The sequence below is a fragment of the Staurois parvus genome, unplaced genomic scaffold, assembly GCF_062004578.1.
Source record: "Staurois parvus isolate SC_StPar_1 unplaced genomic scaffold, SC_StPar_1.0 ptg000449l, whole genome shotgun sequence".
Taxonomy (NCBI): Eukaryota; Metazoa; Chordata; class Amphibia; order Anura; family Ranidae; genus Staurois; species Staurois parvus.
Window position 1 is genome coordinate 7,516,216 of NW_028318245.1, and position 18,785 is coordinate 7,535,000.

The window sequence follows — 18,785 nt, forward strand, 5'->3', positions numbered from 1 at the left end:
TGGGCATGGCTAGGGACACGGCATCATCGGGGCTAAAACCCAAAATGCAGGCAAATCTGGGACAGTTGGTATCCTTACTTTGGGGTCAAAGTAAAAGTAAAAAAGAAAATCACAAATTTTGAGTTGTTCCTAGAAAAGTAATAGAGGGGAAATTTTCCAATGGGGACACTAGTTCTGGTGACCTAGATGGTCCCCAAGGAATTTGCTTGATTTGCAGGGATTTCCTCTCACTTCCTGTTTGGCTATGGTACAGGAAGTGAAGGCAAATCTCTGCAATGGGACACACATGGCGAAAAAAATCTGGCAGGAGTTATAACCTTCCCTTGCTCTATACAAAATGAAGAAAAAAAAGTTTTGTCTATAGTTCTATTTGAAGTCCAAGATTCGGGACTGTCCCGGAAAATCCGGGACAGTTGGTATCCTTACTCTGGGGTCAAAGTAAAAGTAAAAAAGAAAATCACAAATTTTGAGTTGTTCCTAGAAAAGTAATAGAGGGGAAATTTTCCAATGGGGACACTAGTTCTGGTCACCTAGGGGTCCCCAAGGAATTCCTTAATTTGCAGGGATTTCCTCTCACTTCCTGTTTGGCTATAGGACAGGAATTGAAGGCAAATCTCTGCACTGGGACACATGGCGAAAAAAATCTGGCAGGAGTTATAACCTTCCCTTGCTCTATCCAAAATGAAAAAAATTTTTTGCCTATAGTTCTATTTGAAGTCCAAGATTCGGGACTGTCCCAGCAAATCCGGGACAGTTGGTATCCTTACGCTGGGATCACAGTGAGAGTAAGAAGTCTCACAATTGCTATTTAAAGTGTATGTCCATCCAAATAGGTTTTTTTTGTGAGCTACTGTTCAAATACGGGTGACGCTGTGATCCCTGGGTGTGGCTAGGGACACGGCATCATCGGGGCTAAAACCCAAAATGCAGAACTGTTCCGGCAAATCCAGTTGGTATTCTTCCGCTGGGGTCACGGTGAGAGTAAGGAGTCTCACAATTGCTATTTAAAGTGTATGTCCATCCAAGTAGTTTTTCTTAGTTTTGGATGGGAAGGGGGGAGGGGTTAGATTCCTTTTTTACTGCCATCCGGGTCCATATTTCCTGTCCTGATGACCACGTTTTACCAGACAGGAAGTGAGGAGAAACCTGCAACATCCCATCGGATTCATACTTCTGTCTGTGCAGATTTCCCCTCTCTGATGAAACCATAGTCAGCAGGACAGGAAGTGAGGGTAAATTTCTCCACCAGTAAACCTAATAAGTGTTCCGACCCCCCCATCCTCCCGCTCCATGGCACCTTTTGGTTTCACAATGGCCGTGCCGTTTGGATGGAACGAGGTTGATCCCGCCAACAGCTGTATAAGACTTTCCTGGCATCGGCCTTCAGCTGGATTGGATTGGACAGCATGGCACTCATCAGGAACATATTGACGTTCATGTGTATGAACGTTCACGAAGCCCCTCCCATTGTTAACCTTCGCATGTCTTGTATATACTGTATATATATTTGTAGAGCGATTTTTATATGTACTAATATTAGTTGAAGTTCGTGTTTCGTGATTTCTATAAACTTTCTGTGCTCAAAGATCGTCCAATGAGGTTGGTTTACTAAAGAGGTGGGAATAAGGAGGAGGTCTGTTCACATTGTATACCCAGTCACGTGCAAGCGCTAGTCCTGGTTTTTTTTTTCCTTTCCTGTGATTGGGTATTTGTATGTTACAGCGCTGACAATTTACGCTTTACACAATGTTACATTCCCGTCAGGCCCCACCCACAAGGAGCTTGTCGTCTACAGTCTCTTTCTCCAAGGCACCGGTGGAGTTTGGTTTGGTGCTGCTCTAGGCAACACAAAAATGGAACGCCTGACACCGACCAACAACACCACATCCCCCCTTCACCCATTGAGACAGCCTGACACCGACCAACACCACCACCCCCCTCCACCCATGGAGACAGTCTGACACCGACCAACACCACCACCCCCCTCCACCCATGGAGACAGCCTGACACCGACCAACACCACCACCCCCCTCCACCCATGGAGACAGCCTGACACCGACCAACACCACCACCCCCCTCCACCCAATGAGACAGCCTGACACCGACCAACACCACCACCACCCTCCACCCATGGAGACAGCCTGACACCGACCAACACCACCACCCCCCTCCACCCATTGAGACAGCCTGACACCGACCAACACCACCACCCCCCTCCACCCATGGAGACAGCCTGACACCGACCAACACCACCACCTCCCTCCACCCATGGAGACAGCCTGACACCGACCAACACCACCAAGTCCCTCCACCCATGGAGACAGCCTGACACCGACCAACATCACCCCACCCCTCCACCCATGGAGACAGCCTGACACCGACCAACACCACCACCCCCCTCCACCCATGGAGTCAGCCTGACACCGACCAACACCACCACCCCCCCACCCATGGAGACAGCCTGACAACGAACAACACCACCCCACCCCTCCACCCATGGAGACAGCCTGACACCAACCAACACCACCACCCCTCCACCCTATTGAGACAGCCTAACACCAACCAACACCACCACCCCCCTCCACCCATGGAGACAGTCTGACACCGACCAACACCACCACCCCCCTCCACCCATGGAGACAGCCTGACACCGACCAACACCACCACCCCCCTCCACCCATGGAGACAGCCTGACACCGACCAACACCACCACCCCCCTCCACCCAATGAGACAGCCTGACACCGACCAACACCACCACCACCCTCCACCCATGGAGACAGCCTGACACCGACCAACACCACCACCCCCCTCCACCCATTGAGACAGCCTGACACCGACCAACACCACCACCCCCCTCCACCCATGGAGACAGCCTGACACCGACCAACACCACCACCTCCCTCCACCCATGGAGACAGCCTGACACCGACCAACACCACCAAGTCCCTCCACCCATGGAGACAGCCTGACACCGACCAACATCACCCCACCCCTCCACCCATGGAGACAGCCTGACACCGACCAACACCACCACCCCCCTCCACCCATGGAGTCAGCCTGACACCGACCAACACCACCACCCCCCCACCCATGGAGACAGCCTGACAACGAACAACACCACCCCACCCCTCCACCCATGGAGACAGCCTGACACCAACCAACACCACCACCCCTCCACCCTATTGAGACAGCCTAACACCAACCAACACCACCACCCCCCTCCACCCTATTGAGACAGCCTGACACCGACCAACACCACCACCCCCCTCCACCCATTGAGACAGCCTGACGCCGACCAACACCACCACCCCCCCTCCACCCATTGAGACAGCCTGACGCCGACCAACACCACCACCCCCCCTCCACCCATTGAGAGAGCCTGACGCCGACCAACACCACCACCCCCCTCCACCCATTGAGACAGCCTGACACCGACCAACACCACCCCCCCTCCTCCACACATTGAGACAGCCTGACACTAACCAACGCCACCAACCTCCTACACCCTATTGAGACAGCCTGACACCGACCAACACCACCACCCCCCTCCACCCATTGAGACAGCCTGACTCCGACCAACACCACCACCCCCCTCCACACATGGAGACAGCCTGACACCGACCAACACCACCACCCCCCTCCACCCATGGAGACAGCCTGACACCGACCAACACCACCCCACCCCTCCACCCATGGAGATAGCCTGACACCGACCAACACCACCATCCCCCTCCACCCATTGAGACAGCCTGACACCGACCAACACCACCACCCCCTCCACCCTATTGAGACAGCCTGACACCAACCAACACCACCACCGCCCTCCACCCTATTGAGACAGCCTGACACCGACTAACACCACCCCCCCTCCTCCACACATTGAGACAGCCTGAGACTAACCAACGCCACCACCCTCCTACACCCTATTGAGACAGCCTGACACCGACCAACACCACCACCCCCGTCCACCCATTGAGACAGCCTGACACCGACCAACACCACCACCCCCCTCCATCCATTGAGACAGCCTGACACCGACTAACACCACCACCCCCCTCCACCCATGGAGACAGCCTGACACCGACCAACACCACCACCCCCCTCCACTCATGGAGACAGCCTGACACCGACCAACACCATCCCACCCCTCCACCCATGGAGACAGCCTGACACCGACCAACACCACCACCCCCCTCCACCCATTGAGACAGCCTGACGCCGACCAACACCACCACCCCCCCTCCACCCATTGAGACAGCCTGACACCAACCAGCACCACCACCCCCCTCCACCCTATTGAGACAGCCTGACACCGACCAACATCACCACCCCCCTCCTCCCATTGAGACAGCCTGACACCGACCAACACCACCACCCCCCTCCACACATTGAGACAGCCTGACACCGACCAACACCACCACCCCCCTCCACCCTATTGAGACAGCCTGACACCGACCAACACCACCACCCCCCTCCACACATTGAGACAGCCTGACGCCGACCAACACCACCACCCCCCCCTCCACCCATTGAGACAGCCTGACACCAACCAGCACCACCACCCCCCTCCACCCTATTGAGACAGCCTGACACCGACCAACACCACCACCCCCCTCCTCCCATTGAGACAGCCTGACACCGACCAACACCACCACCCCCCTCCACACATTGAGACAGCCTGACACCGACAAACACCACCACCCCCCTCCACCCATTGAGACAGCCTGACACCAACCAACGCCACCACCCTCCTACACCCTATTGAGACAGCCTGACACGGACCAACGCCACCACCCCCCTCCACCCATTGAGACAGCCTGACACCGACCAACACCACCACCCCCCTCCACCCATTGAGACAGCTTGACGCCGACCAACACCACCACCCCCCTCCACCCTTTGAGACAGCCTGACACCGACCAACACCACCACCCCCCTCCACCCTATTGAGACAGCCTGACACTGACCAACACCACCCCTCCTCCTCCACACATTGAGACAGCCTGACACCAACCAACGCCATATATATATATATATATATATATATATATATATATATACTGCATGTTGAAATGCGTTTTTATTACAAAATATCTGAAAAATATTTTTAAAAATACATTTTCAAATATACTGTATGTCTTTAAAAATACAAATCTACATTTTTGGAATGCATTTACAAATAGATGTAAGAATATATGTTAAATTACATATTCAATATATTTCAATATATATATATATATATATTTTTTTTGTATTACAAAACGTGAAAAAAATTTTAAAAATACATTTTCAAATATACTGTATGTCTTTAAAAATAGAAATCTAAATTTTTAGAATGCATTTACAAATGTAAATCTATGTAAAACTATTTGTTAAAATGACATATTCAATATATTTCAATAAATATATATATATATATATATATATATATATATATATATACTGCATGTTGAAATGCATTTTTATTACAAAATATATAAAAAATATTTTTAAAAATACATTTCAAATATACTGTATAAAGTATATGAAAAATATTTTTAAAAACACATTTCAAATATACTGTATAAAGAATATGTAAAATATTTTTAAAAATACATTTCATATATATATATATATATATATCATGTTGAAATGCTTTTTTTTAATATATATATTACACAATATATGAAAAATATTTTTAAAAATATATATTGTTTAGATATGTTCTTCAGATTTTTTTTTTCCATACAAAAAAAGTCATTTTAACATATATTTTTACATATATTTGTAAATGCATTCCAAAAATGTAGATTTGTATTTTTAAAGACACTCGGTATATTTGAAAATGTATTTTTAAAAATATGTTTTCATATTTTTTGTGATAAAAACGCATTTCAACACGCAGTATATATATATATATTGAAATATATTTTAAAATATATTGAATACTGCCAAAATTGTAGCATTTCAAATATATGGCAATATATGTGGGAACAATATTTTTAAAATATATTTCAGATCTATTTTTCTTCCATATGGGTTCATCGCCCGCCCACAGTTTTCTGAAAGCTCAGACAAGCTGTATAAATTCTGGACTGAAGAGAAGATTTCAGATAAACAGGTACAACTTACGTACCTGGATTTGTTTCATTGTCTGAGGCCAGTCACTTTGCTGGGTATATGTACGGGTTTACAGCCACTTTATTACAGACACTTATATCACACTGACTTTACATATTGTACATTCCCATCTGTCCCCGCCCCCGAGGAGCTTACAGTCTAAGACCCCTATATCACACTGACTTTACATATTTTACATTCCCATCTGTCCCCGCCCTCGAGGAGCTTACAGTCTAAGACCCCTATATCACACGCATGCTAGGGCCGATTTAGACAGGAGCCAATTAACCAGTATATTTTTGGGGTTGTGGGAGGAAACCGGAGTACATGGAGGATACCCACGCAACCACAAGGAGAACGAGCAGACTCCATGCAGATAGTATCCTTGCTCATATTAGTACCCCAGTGCTGCAAGGCTGAAGTGCTATAAAGGATCGGTACTACCTCCCCTGTGCACACGCTCAGTCTTCTTTGTCTCCACGCATCTCCCATGTTTTGAACCCAAGATGGAAGGTCGGAGGTCGCGCTTGCTGTACCGCACTGATCAGGAGCCTGCTTTAGGTCATACGAGCTGCAGAAAAGTCTTCGCTTCCTCCATCACTGCATGAATCGCAGCCTGCGTATGCAGCCAACATGGCTGCTTGTACCTATAGATGTGTTTATAAAACACGAAGCAGCAAGAAAGCAGGACCTGACAAAGAATCTATATAATAATATGTCCTTGTAATAATGATAAAAGCATAATACTTTTTTTTTTACAAATGAAGAAACACAAATTAAAAAAAACTAATCTGTATAATAATACATTCCTGTAATAAAATTGTAATAACGATACAAATAAATAAGTTTTGTATAATATAATAGTATAATAATGTCAATAATAAAAAAAATAATTAATATCAAAATATAGAATAATATAAAATATAACGATAATTTTCAGAATATCTTATTTTAGAATATATCTTTTTATATTACATTTTTAATATATTATTTAAATGAATAATATTTTATTTATTTTATAAAATATGTTAACCATTTCCATACCGGGCACTTTTACCCCTTCCTGCCTAGGCCATTTTTCAGGTTTCAGCGCTCTCACACTTTGAATGACAATTGCGCGGTCATACAACATTGTACCCAAAGTAAAATTTTATCATTTTCTTCACACAACTAGAGCTTTCTTTTGGTGGTATTTAATCACCGCCGGGGTTTTTATTTTATACTAAATTAACAAAAAAAGACCAAAACTTTTGAAAAAAAAACACGTTTCTGTTATAAAAGTTTGCAAATAAATAATTGTTCTTCATAAATTTAGGCCGAGATGTATTCTGCTACATGTCTTTGGTGAAAATAACCCAAATTAGGATGTATTTTTTAGTTTGTAGGAAAGTTATAGAGTTCACAAACTATGGTATAGATCTGAATATTGATCAATCCTGAAGTACTGACAGCCAATCTAATTTCTTGAGGTCCAAGAATGTCAGAACAGTACAGATATCCCCCAAATGACCCCTTTTTGCAAAGTAGACCATCCGACGTACTTCATAAGAGGCATGGTGAGTTTATGGAAGTTGTATTTTGTTTGTCATCATTTTTCGGAAAATGAAACAATTGAGTACTGTCCGTGATACTTTTTTTATTTGCACTGACATACAATTTTGAGGACAAGCTTTCGGGGTATGTCCCCTTCTTCAAAGTCCAAGCAGTACTATACAAATCAAAATTGTATGTTAGTGCAAATAAAAAAAGTATCACGGACAGTACTCAATTGTTTCTGTCGCAAATGCACTAATACGGCTACAATCGCCTCGGAAAATGAAAAAATGTAAAAAATTATTTTCACTATTTTTTTTTTACAAACTGTCACCAGTGCAGTACAGCGTCATCATATAACTGGCATGGCGGTGATCAGGGACACTGACTGGTGACAGTATGAAAAAAAAAATATATATATATTTTTTTTAATTTTTTAATTATTTTACATTTTTTATTACATTTTTTTTCTTTTTAAGATTTTTTTTTCATATTTCACTATGTCCAAAGTAGTACAATGTTACCATAGTAACATTGTACTACTTTGGGGAAGTGATCAGTATTTTTTTTTTTTACACAATTTGCTTATAGCAAAGAATTACTTTGCTATAAGCAAGCATTTATCTGAATGACATGGATTCATTCAGGGTTTGTTTGTTTTTTTTCTGTGCTTAGCTGTGATTTGGCCACAGCTAATTACATGACATGTGCATGTGATCACTGTGACCATTCACAGCTAGACACTAGTATACAATGGATGGCATGAATGAAGCCATCCATTGTATACAACTGTCATGTGACCTGCTGTGATTGGTCACAGCAGGTCACATGGTACCGGCAACGGGGGCCAGTACTCAGATCTGTCATCGGCCATGTCCGAGGTACACGGTCGGTGACAGATCGCGCCACTGCGCAGCTCTGCAAGTGTGCAAACTGCGCATGTGCAGGAGGACGCCATATGGCGTCCACCCGGAAATCTACAGCCTTTTCCCGGCCGCCAAACGGCTATTGGCCGAGCGGCTATTGGTTAATATATATTCTACTATGTACAGTATAATAGAATAGTATAATAATAAAAAAATAATATCAAAATATAACATATTATACCGCTATAATTTTTATAATATATTATTTTAGAATATATCTTTTTATATTATATTTTTAATATATTATTTAAAAAATAATATTTTATAATATTTCATTTATTTTATATAATATTTAATATATTATACTATGCATAATATAGTAGTATAATAACATTAATAATAAAAATAATATAAAAAAATGCAAAATATTATGATATTATAATTTTTATAATATATTATTTTAGAATATATCTTTTTATATTATATTTTTAATATATTATTTAAAAAATAATATTTTATAATATTTTATTTATTTTATATAATATTTAATATATTATACTATGCATAATATAGTAGTATAATAACATTAATAATAACAAATAATATAAAAAAAAAGTAAAATATTATGATATTATAATTTTATTTTAGAATATATCTTTTTATATTATATTTTTAATATATTATTTAAAAAATAATATTTTATTTATTTTATATAATATTTAATATATTATACTATGCATAATATAGTAGTATAATAACATTAATAATAAAAAATAATATCAAAATATAATTTTTTTTTAAATATTATAATGATATAATTTTTATAATATATTATTTAAAAAATAATATTTTATTTATATTATATAATATTTAATACATTATACTATGCATAATGTAGTATAATAATATTAATAAAAAAATAACAAAATATAAAAAAAGTAAAATATTATAATGATATTATAATTTGTATCATATATTATTTATATATCTTTTTATATTATATTTTTTAATACATTATTTAAAGGTAAGATTTTATATAATATTTAATATATTATACTATGCATAATATAGTAGTATAATGACATAAATAATAAAAAAAATAATATCAAAATATCAAAAAATGTAAAATATTATAATGATATAATTTTTATAATATATTATTTTAGAATATATCTTTTTATATTATATTTTTTAAATATATTATTTAAAAATAATATTTTATTTATATTATATAATATTTAATACATTATAGTATGCATAATGTAGTATAATAATATTAATAATAAAAAATAACAAAATATAAAAAAAAGTAAAATATTATTATTATACGGGATTTATATTATATATTCTGCTGTCAGCTAACAATGGAATCTTCTACTCTTCCAACCAGTCCATCCCCCACAGTTACTACAACCAGTCCATCCCCCACAGTTACTGGCGGGGCCCCCACAACTCTCAGCAACCAGGGAAGGCCACTGGACCTTTTTCTCGGAGCTCCAGGACTTGCGGTCTACCACGCTCGCCAAACCACCGTACCCACTGAAGACGTGCCGCAGCACCCACGGACGCCAGCATACTGCACCCACAGACTGCAACCAGCCAGCTGCTGATCCAGCTGCCCTCCACTCTCACTCTCCCCCTACAGAAGGACTCAAATGGACTCCTCCACGGCGAAACAGACTCTCCACATCATCTTGCCCTGACCTGTATCCCTTCACCTCCCCCGTCCTGACCAGCACTCCACTCACCCCAACATGCCACCTGCACTCCTCCTCCTCGTATTCCTCTCCTCCATCCCAAAAATTGCCTCCCTCTACCCGCCTACCCCCCCAAAACAGCTCTACATTGCCTCTTCACTTCTTCCCTCTCCCCACTACGGCACTCACCACCTCCTCCTGCTACTCCACTCCCCCGTCGACCCATATGCCACCACTAACAGACCCACACGCTCCTGCACTTCCCATTCCCATGCCACCTTCCTCACCCTTCTCCTATCCGCTGGGGACATCTCCCCGAACCCTGGCCCCTCACCACCTCACCCCCCTAGGGACCCCCCTGCTTCTGCCAGCCGCTGCAACCCCCTCAACCTCATACCTGTGCCCCTCCTCCCCGCATCCATCCCCCCTCTCTCGGTTGCACTCCTGAACGCCCGCTCGGTTTGCAACAAGCTTACCGCCATCCATGACCGCTTTATCTCCCACTCCCTCAACCTCCTAGCGGTCACCGAAACCTGGGTACAGGCCACTAACTCTACCTCCCCTGCGGCACTCTCCTATGGAGGTCTCATCTGGTCCCATTCACCAAGACCGAGCGGTTGCAGAGGCGGTAGTTTTGGCTTGCTCCTATCACCGCTGAGCACCTTCTAGGTCCTCCCTAACCCCCCCTCTCTATCCTTCTCCTCCTTCGAGGCTCACTGCATCCGGCTCTTCTCCCCCACCCCCCTAAGGATTGCAGTGATCTACAGGCCTCCCGGATCCATACCCCGCTTCCTGGATGACTTCGCCGCCTGGCTTCCCTTCTTCCTCTCCTCTGAGCTACCGACCATCATCCTTGGGGACTTCAATATCCCCATCAACGACAACAACCCGGCTACTTCCCAACTCCTCCACCTAACCTCCTCCTTTGTGCTCACACAGTACACCCAATCCTCCACCCACATCGATGGGAACACCCTGAACCTCGTCTTCTCCCACCTCTGTACCCTCAAGCAGTTCACTAACACCCCCTTCCCTCTCTCCGACCACCACCTCCTCACGTTCTCCATCTCCCCTTCCCCTAACTCCCCCCCCCCCAGAGCGCCAAACCATCACCAGCCGCAACCTCCGCAACCTGAACCCGGCCCCCCTCCACTCGGCTGCCGACCGCCTACACGACAGCATCCTTCCACTGTCATGTCCTAACCTAGCCACCACCACATACAACGACTCACTATCAGCTACCCTAGACTCTCTAGCACCCCTAACCACACGCAACATCAAACCTAGACTGCTTCAACCATGGCAGAACGACCATACTAAATGCCTCAAACGTCACAGTCGCGCTGGAGAGACTATGGCGCAAAACCAGGTCCCCTCGTGCATTCTCCCTCTACAAATCTGCCTTCCTCACTTACACCTCCTCCCTCCACGCCGCCAAGCAGGCCTACTCCGTAAACCTGATCAACACCCTCTCCACCTGCCCTCGCCGACTCTTCTCCACCTTCAACTCCCTGCTCTCTCTCCTCCTCTCAGTACCTCACTCACCGCCCACGAGATTGCCACTCATTTCCACAACAAGATTGACGCAATCCGTAAGGACATAGTCAACTCGCAATCTACTTCCCCACCTAGCCTCCCCCCCCCATCACCCCCTCATCTCTCCCATCCTCTGACCTCGCAACCGCACTGCCCTCCACCACACCCAAGGCCCCGCTTACCGTAACCCCCCAGCACTGTACTCCTTCAGCCTTGCTACCACTGAGGAAGTCTTCTCAGCAGCCCGCCTCACTTCCTGCCCCCTGGACCCTGTCCCCTCTCAACTCCTCCGGTCACCCCCCTCTTCCCTCATCCGCTCCCTCACCCACATCTTCAATCTCTCCCTCTCTACTGGCGCATTCCCCTCCCCCCTAAAGCATGCGCACATCACCTCCATACTCAAAAAGCCCTCCCTGGACCCCACTGACCCAAACAACCTCAGACCCATCTCCCTGCTGCCACTCACTTCCAAGCTCCTTGAGCGCTTAGTCTACGATCGCCTAAGCGCCCACCTCACTGACAACAACCTCCTTGATCCACTACAGTCTGGCTTCTGTCCCCTACACTCCACCGAAACTGCCCTCCTCAAAATCACTAACGACCTGCTAACCGCCAAAGGCGACTACTCTGTCCTCCTTCTCCTCACCTTCAGGCGCTCCCTGAAAACCCACCTCTTCAGGGAAGCCTACCCCACCCTCACCTAACAGCCATTCTCCTTCATTCCTCCTACCACTCCATCCCCCACAGCCACTTCCTCCTGTACCACTACCCCCTCCCTCCTAGTTGTAAGCTCGAAAGAGTAGGGCCCTTCAACCCCTCGTGTGCTGTTTGTTGTTGCTGTACTGTTTCATATATTGTCCCCCCCCCTCTATTGTACAGCGCTGAGCAAACCCTTTGGCGCTATACAAACTCGATGTAATAATAATAATATTAATACAACCTTTTGTACCTAGCCCCTCCCTCCTAGATTATAAGCTCCCAGGATCAGGGCCCTCCTTTCCCTCTTGTATTGAACTGTATTGTTGCTGTATTGTCTCCCGTTATATTGTAAAGTGCTGAGCAAACTGTTGGCGCCATAAATCCTGTATAATAATAATAATAATATAAATCCTGTATAATAATAATAAATAATACAATGATATTATAATTTTTATCATATATTATTTTAGAATATATCTTTTATATTATTTTTTTTAATACATTATCTAAATATAATATTTAACTACTTGCCCTCCTGAGGATTTACCCCCCTTAATGACCAGGCCTCTTTTTGCTACTCAGCGCTGCACTAATTCAACTGATAATTGCGCGGTCATGCAATGCTGCACCCAAACAAAATTTACATCCTTTTTTCACACAAATAGAGCTTTCTTTTGGTGGTATTTGATCACCTGTGCGCTTTTTATTTTTCACGCTATAAACAAAAAAAAGACCAAAAATTTTGAAGAAAAACTATATTTTTTACTTTCAGCTATAAAAAATATATAGTAAACTCAAAGTTAGTTATAAATTTAGGCCAAAATGTATTCTGCTACATGTTTTTGGTAAAAAAAAACCCAATAAGTGTATATTGATTGCTTTGTGTGAAAGTTATAGCATCTACAAACTATGGTATAGATACTGCAATTTACGCCATTTTTTTGCTATACATCGCTGTGCTAGTTTAACGGACAAATGCGCGGTCATGCAATACAGTACATAAATGAAATTTACCTCCTTTTTTTCCCACAAATTGAGCTTTCTTTTGGTGGTATTTGATCGCCTGTGCGTTTTTTATTTTTTGCGGTTTATAAAAAAAAGGCTGACAATTTTGAGGAAAAAAAAATATTTTGGACTTTTTGCTATAAAACATGTCCAGTAAAAAAAAACTTAAAAAATCAAATTTAGTCATAAATTTCTGCCAAAATGTATTTTGCCACATGTCTTTGCTAAAAAAACCCCAATACGTGTAAATGAATTGGTTTACGTGAAAGTTATAGCGGGAAAGATACTGGGATTTTGAATTTTTTTCATACTAATAATGGCGGCGATCAGCGACTTATGGCGGCGATCAGCGACTTATGGTGGGACTGCAGGACTACGGCGGACATTCTGACACTGGGGGGGAACTGACTTGGGGTCACTGACATCCCCAGTGACACCAATACAGTGAGCAGTGCAAAAAAAAAAACACTGACACTGTACTAATGGCACTGGGGAGGAAGGGGTTAACTTTATTATTCAGTGAAAGGGTTAACTGTGTGAGGGGAGTGTTTTACGGGGGGGCGGGGGCGTATACTGCACGGGGAACACGGCTGATCCAGACAGATAAACTCTTCTGTCCCGATCAGCATGTCAGGAGCTGTCAGGGAACTGACAGAAAGCACAGCTACTGCAGCTGTGCTTTCTGTCAGTGATTACCGCTAATCGCCGGGACATAGCCGGTAACGACCGGCTGTGACCCGGCGACTGACATCCGCGACCATGATCGGCAGGACAGGTAGGGCGGCGGTGCGCCTCGCGCACGCCTTCTACCTGTTTTGAAAACACACGTTTTAAAATGTGGTTTTGCCCAGCCGTGCAGCCCTGCCGCCGTATTTCTACAGTGGCTGGGCGGCATGTGGTTAATATATTATACTACGCATAATATAGTAGTAGACTAACATCCAGTTCAACCATAAATTTTTTTAAAAAAAAGTTATATATACCAAGAAAAATGGTGATGTGTGTATTTATTACAGGTAAAATATTTTATAAAATGTTATAAAATATTTTTTTTAATGATATACAGTGGGGAAAATGAGCACCATCATTACACAGCACTTTACATATATATTGTACATTCACATCAGTCCCCGCCCCCGAGGAGCGTACAATCTAAGGTCCCTACTCCCATTCATACATACACATACTAGGGACAATTTAGACAGGAGCCCATTCACCTACCAAGCATGGAGTTTGGGAAGAAACCGGAGTACCCAGAGGAAACCCACACAGGCACAGGGAGAACATCCAAACTCCAGGCAGGTGGTGCCGTGGTTGGGATTCAAACCGACGACCCGAGTACTGCCAGGTTGAAGTGCTAACCACTGAGCTGCCCTTTTTTTAATGCTTATTTTCCCCACTGAATATTATTAAAAAAATATATATTTTATAACATTTTATAAAATATTTTATATTAAATCATGATTCTAATTTTTCCCCCCAAATTTGGTCACGTTACCCCTAAAAGAATGGGTTGACAGGCATCACTTTAGAATTGACCGCCCCGGTCAATTCAATCCAATGCTTCGGTTTGTTATTTGACCACTAGATGCCACCAGATCACATGCTTTTTCCCATCTCTGCGTTCCAGACGACTTTCTGGTGTTTGCGTTCCACCCCGGATAGTGAGACTTGGAACGCAAACCCGGAAGTGCTGTCAATGACCCGGAAGTCCACTGTACAGCTGGTCCTGACTTTGAATGCTGGTTATCATTTACTGTAGAAGATGTGAAGTGACAGGAGGGGGGGATCTGGTGAGTCTGGGGGACACCAATGTGTCAGCAGTGCTCTGTTATATATAGACAATCAATTGAGTATTATATAATTGATAGAAGAAATTGTCTATCCTGGTGGTTGTTTTGTGTCTTTTGGGGTAAGGATGGAGCTGGGGGAGGGGGGTGTCCACGCAAGAGGATGGAGCTGGGGAAGGGGGGTGCCCACCCAAGAGGATGGAGCTGGGGAAGGGGGGTGCCCACGCAAGAGGATGGAGCTAAGGAAAGGGGGGTGCCCACCCAAGAGGATGGAGCTGGGGAAGAGGGGTGCCCATGCAAAATGATGGAACTGGGGAAGGGGGGTGCCCACCCAAGAGGATGGAAGTGGGGTGCCCACCCAAGAGGATGAAGCTGGGGAAGGGGGGTGCCCACTCAAGAGGATGGAGCTGGGGAAGGGGGGTGCCCACCCATGAGCATGGAGCTGGGGGAGGGGGGGTGCCTGCTTAAGAAGATAGAGCTGGGGGAGGGGGGGTGCCTACCCAAGAGGATGGAGCCGGAGAAGGGGAGCACCCACCCAAGATGATGGAGCTGGGAAAGGAAGGTGCCCACCTAAGAGGATGGAGCTGGGGAAGGGGGTGCCCACCCAAGAGGATGGAGCTGGGGAAGGGGGGTGCCCACCCAAGAGGATGGAGCTGGGGGAGGGGGGTGCCCACCCAAGATAATGGAGCTGGGGGAGGGGGGTGCCCACCAAAGAGGATGGAGCTGGGGAAGGGGGGTGTCCACCCAAGAGGATGGAGCTGGGGAGGGGGGTGCCCACCCAAGAGGATGGAGCTGGGGGAGGGCTTCATGAGATCCCTACACCCCCCCATGAGTCAGCCTCAAGCCTGAGGGGAGCATGAGTCTTCCCCTTCTAGGAAACGGGTGTCTACACCAATACGGAATCTAGCTATGTACGTTTTGGCTTCCTGGGCGCCCTACGCCCCCATAAGTTAGCCTTTAGGCTGGAGGTGCATGTGTCTCCCCCTACTAGGAAGCTGGCTGTGTATGTTCTGGTTTCCTCAGCTCCTTATGTCCTCACGAGTCAGCCTTGGACCTGGGATTGTATGTGTCTACCCCTACTAGGAAGCTAGCTATGTACATTCTGGCTTCTTGAGCTCCTTATGGGGTGTACCCCCATAAGACAGCCTCGGGCCTAGGAGGTGCATGTGTCTACTCCTACTAGGAAGCTGGATACGTACGTTCTGGTTTCCTCAGCTCCTTACGTCCTCATGAGTCAGCCTTGGACCTGGAATTGTATGTGTCTACCCCTACTAGAAATCTAGTTATGTACATTCTGGCTTCCTGAGCTCCTTACACTCTCACGAGTCAGCCTCCGGCCTAGGAGGTGCATGTGTGTATGCCTACTAGGAAACTGGCTGTGTATGTTCTGGTTTCCTGAGCTCCTTACGTCCTCATGAGTCAGCCTTGGACCTGGGATTGTTTGTGTCTACCCCTACTAGGAAGCTAGCTATGTACATTTTGACTTCTTGAGCTCAGTCTTGGGCCTGGAAGGTGCATGTGTCTCCACCTACTAGGAAGCTGGCTGTGTATGTTCTGGTTTCCTCAGCTCTTTACGTCCTCTCGAGTCTGCCTTGGACCTGGGATTGCATGTGTCTACCCCTACTAGGAATCTAGCTATGTACGTTCTGGTTTCCTGAGCTCCTTACACCCTCATAAGACAGCCTTGGGTCTAGGAGGTGCATGTGTCTACTACTAGGAAGCCAGCCATATACGTTCTGGTTTCCTCAGCTCCTTACGTCATCACGAGTCAGCCTTGGACCTGGGATTGCATGTGTCTCCCCCTACTAGGAATCTAGCTATGGATGCTTTGGCTTCCTGAGCTCCTTACACCCCCATAAGACAGCCTCGGGCCTGGGAGGTGCATGTGTCTACCTCTACTAGGAAGCCAGCCATGTACGTTCTGGTTTCCTGAGCTCCTCACGAGTCAGCCTCGGACCTGGGATTGCATGTGTCTACCTCTACTAGGAAGCCAGCCATGTACGTTCTGGTTTCCTGAGCTCCTTACGTCCTCATGAGTTAGCCTTGGACCTGGGATTGCATGTATCTACCAATACTAGGAAGCTAGTTATGGATGTTTTGGCTTCCTGAGTGCCTTACACCACCATAAGACAGCCTCGGGCCTGGGAGGTGCATGTGTCTACCTCTACTAGGACGCCAGCCATGTACGTTCTGGTTTCCTCAGCTCCTTACGTCCTCACGAGTCAGCCTTGGACCTGGGATTGCATGTGTCTACCTCTACTAGGAAGCCAGCCATGTACGTTCTGGTTTCCTCAGCTCCTTACGTCCTCATGAGTTAGCCTTGGACCTGGGATTGCATGTGTCTACCCCTACTAGGAAGCTAGCTATGTACATTCTGACTTCCTGTGCTCATTACGTCCTCATGAGTCAGCCTTGGACCTGGGATTGCATGTGTCCACCCCTACTCGGAATCTAGCTATGTACGTTCTGATTTCTTGAGCTCCTTACATCCCCATAAAACAGCCCCGGGCCTAGGAGTTCTTGAGCTCCTTACACCCTCACGAGTCAGCCTCGGGCCTAGGAGGTGCATGTGTCTACTCCTACTAGGAAGCTTGCTAAGTAAATTCTGGCTTCTTGAGCTCCTTACACCCTCACGAGTCAGCCTCGGGCCTAGGAGGTGCATTTGTCTCCCCCTACTAGGAAGCTGGCTGTGTATGTTCTGGTTTCCTCAGCTCCTTATGTCCTCATGAGTCCGCCTTGGACCTGGGATTGCATGAGTCCACCCCTACTGGGAAGCTAGCTATGGATGTTTGGGCTTCCTGAGCTCCTTACACCCCCATAAGACAGCCTCAGGCCTGGGAGGTACATGTGCTTACGTCTACTAGGAAGCCGGCTGTGTACGTTCTGGGTCCATGAGTCAGTCCTAGGCCTGGAGGGTCCATATGTCTTCCCCTATCTGGAAGCCACCAGGATATGAGGGCGGTAGGTTATAAACCTCAGACATGAAATACAAACAAAGCATATCCCTCTATAGTCTGTACTTGTCTCAATTAGAAGCACTAGGTGTCATTTCTGTCTGCTGCATCGTTCCTCTGCTATCAGCATGACAGGTTTTCCTGACACCAAGAGAAAAATGGTGACAGGGGAGGGACCTCCAGCAGATTGACAGCCTCAGCTCTGTTCCTGTGAGCTGTGTGGAGAGGGCAGGGGGTGTCCCTTGCTTCCAATAAGCTCTCAGAGCTCTCCTCACATCACAATTTGTGAAATGTCAGTTTCTTCTTCTTGTTGTACAGCTCCTCAGGGTAACGTTCATATCTTTACACCTTTATATTTCTGATTTTTTTCTTTCCTCCCAACAGGATTGTCCATTATCGATCGAAAGTAATGGATGATCTGGATACGACTTCTCATATGAACGAAAAACTCCTGCCATGTACTGAAGGAGACCTCCTGCAGTCTCACAGCCCCACCCCCACCCAGAAAGTAAGGCAGGATCCCCCAGACCATAAAGTAAGCAGATCTCAAAAACTTGTGAAGGAATCAGTTGGGTCTACTGAATTGGACCCTAACGTCGGCACCA

At 45.5% G+C, this 18,785-nt stretch overlaps 1 protein-coding gene across 1 annotated transcript in view; it reads left to right on the plus strand.

The window, feature by feature from the left end:
• Positions 1-18,785, plus strand: part of LOC149453525 (uncharacterized) — a 32,760-nt gene that overhangs the window by 12,764 nt on the left and 1,211 nt on the right. The window contains exon 9 of the mRNA XM_089688657.1: positions 18,565-18,785. This exon is cut by the window's right edge and continues 1,211 nt beyond it. Within this exon, the coding sequence (XP_089544783.1) occupies positions 18,565-18,785 (221 nt within the window). The remainder of the gene's footprint in view (positions 1-18,564) is intronic.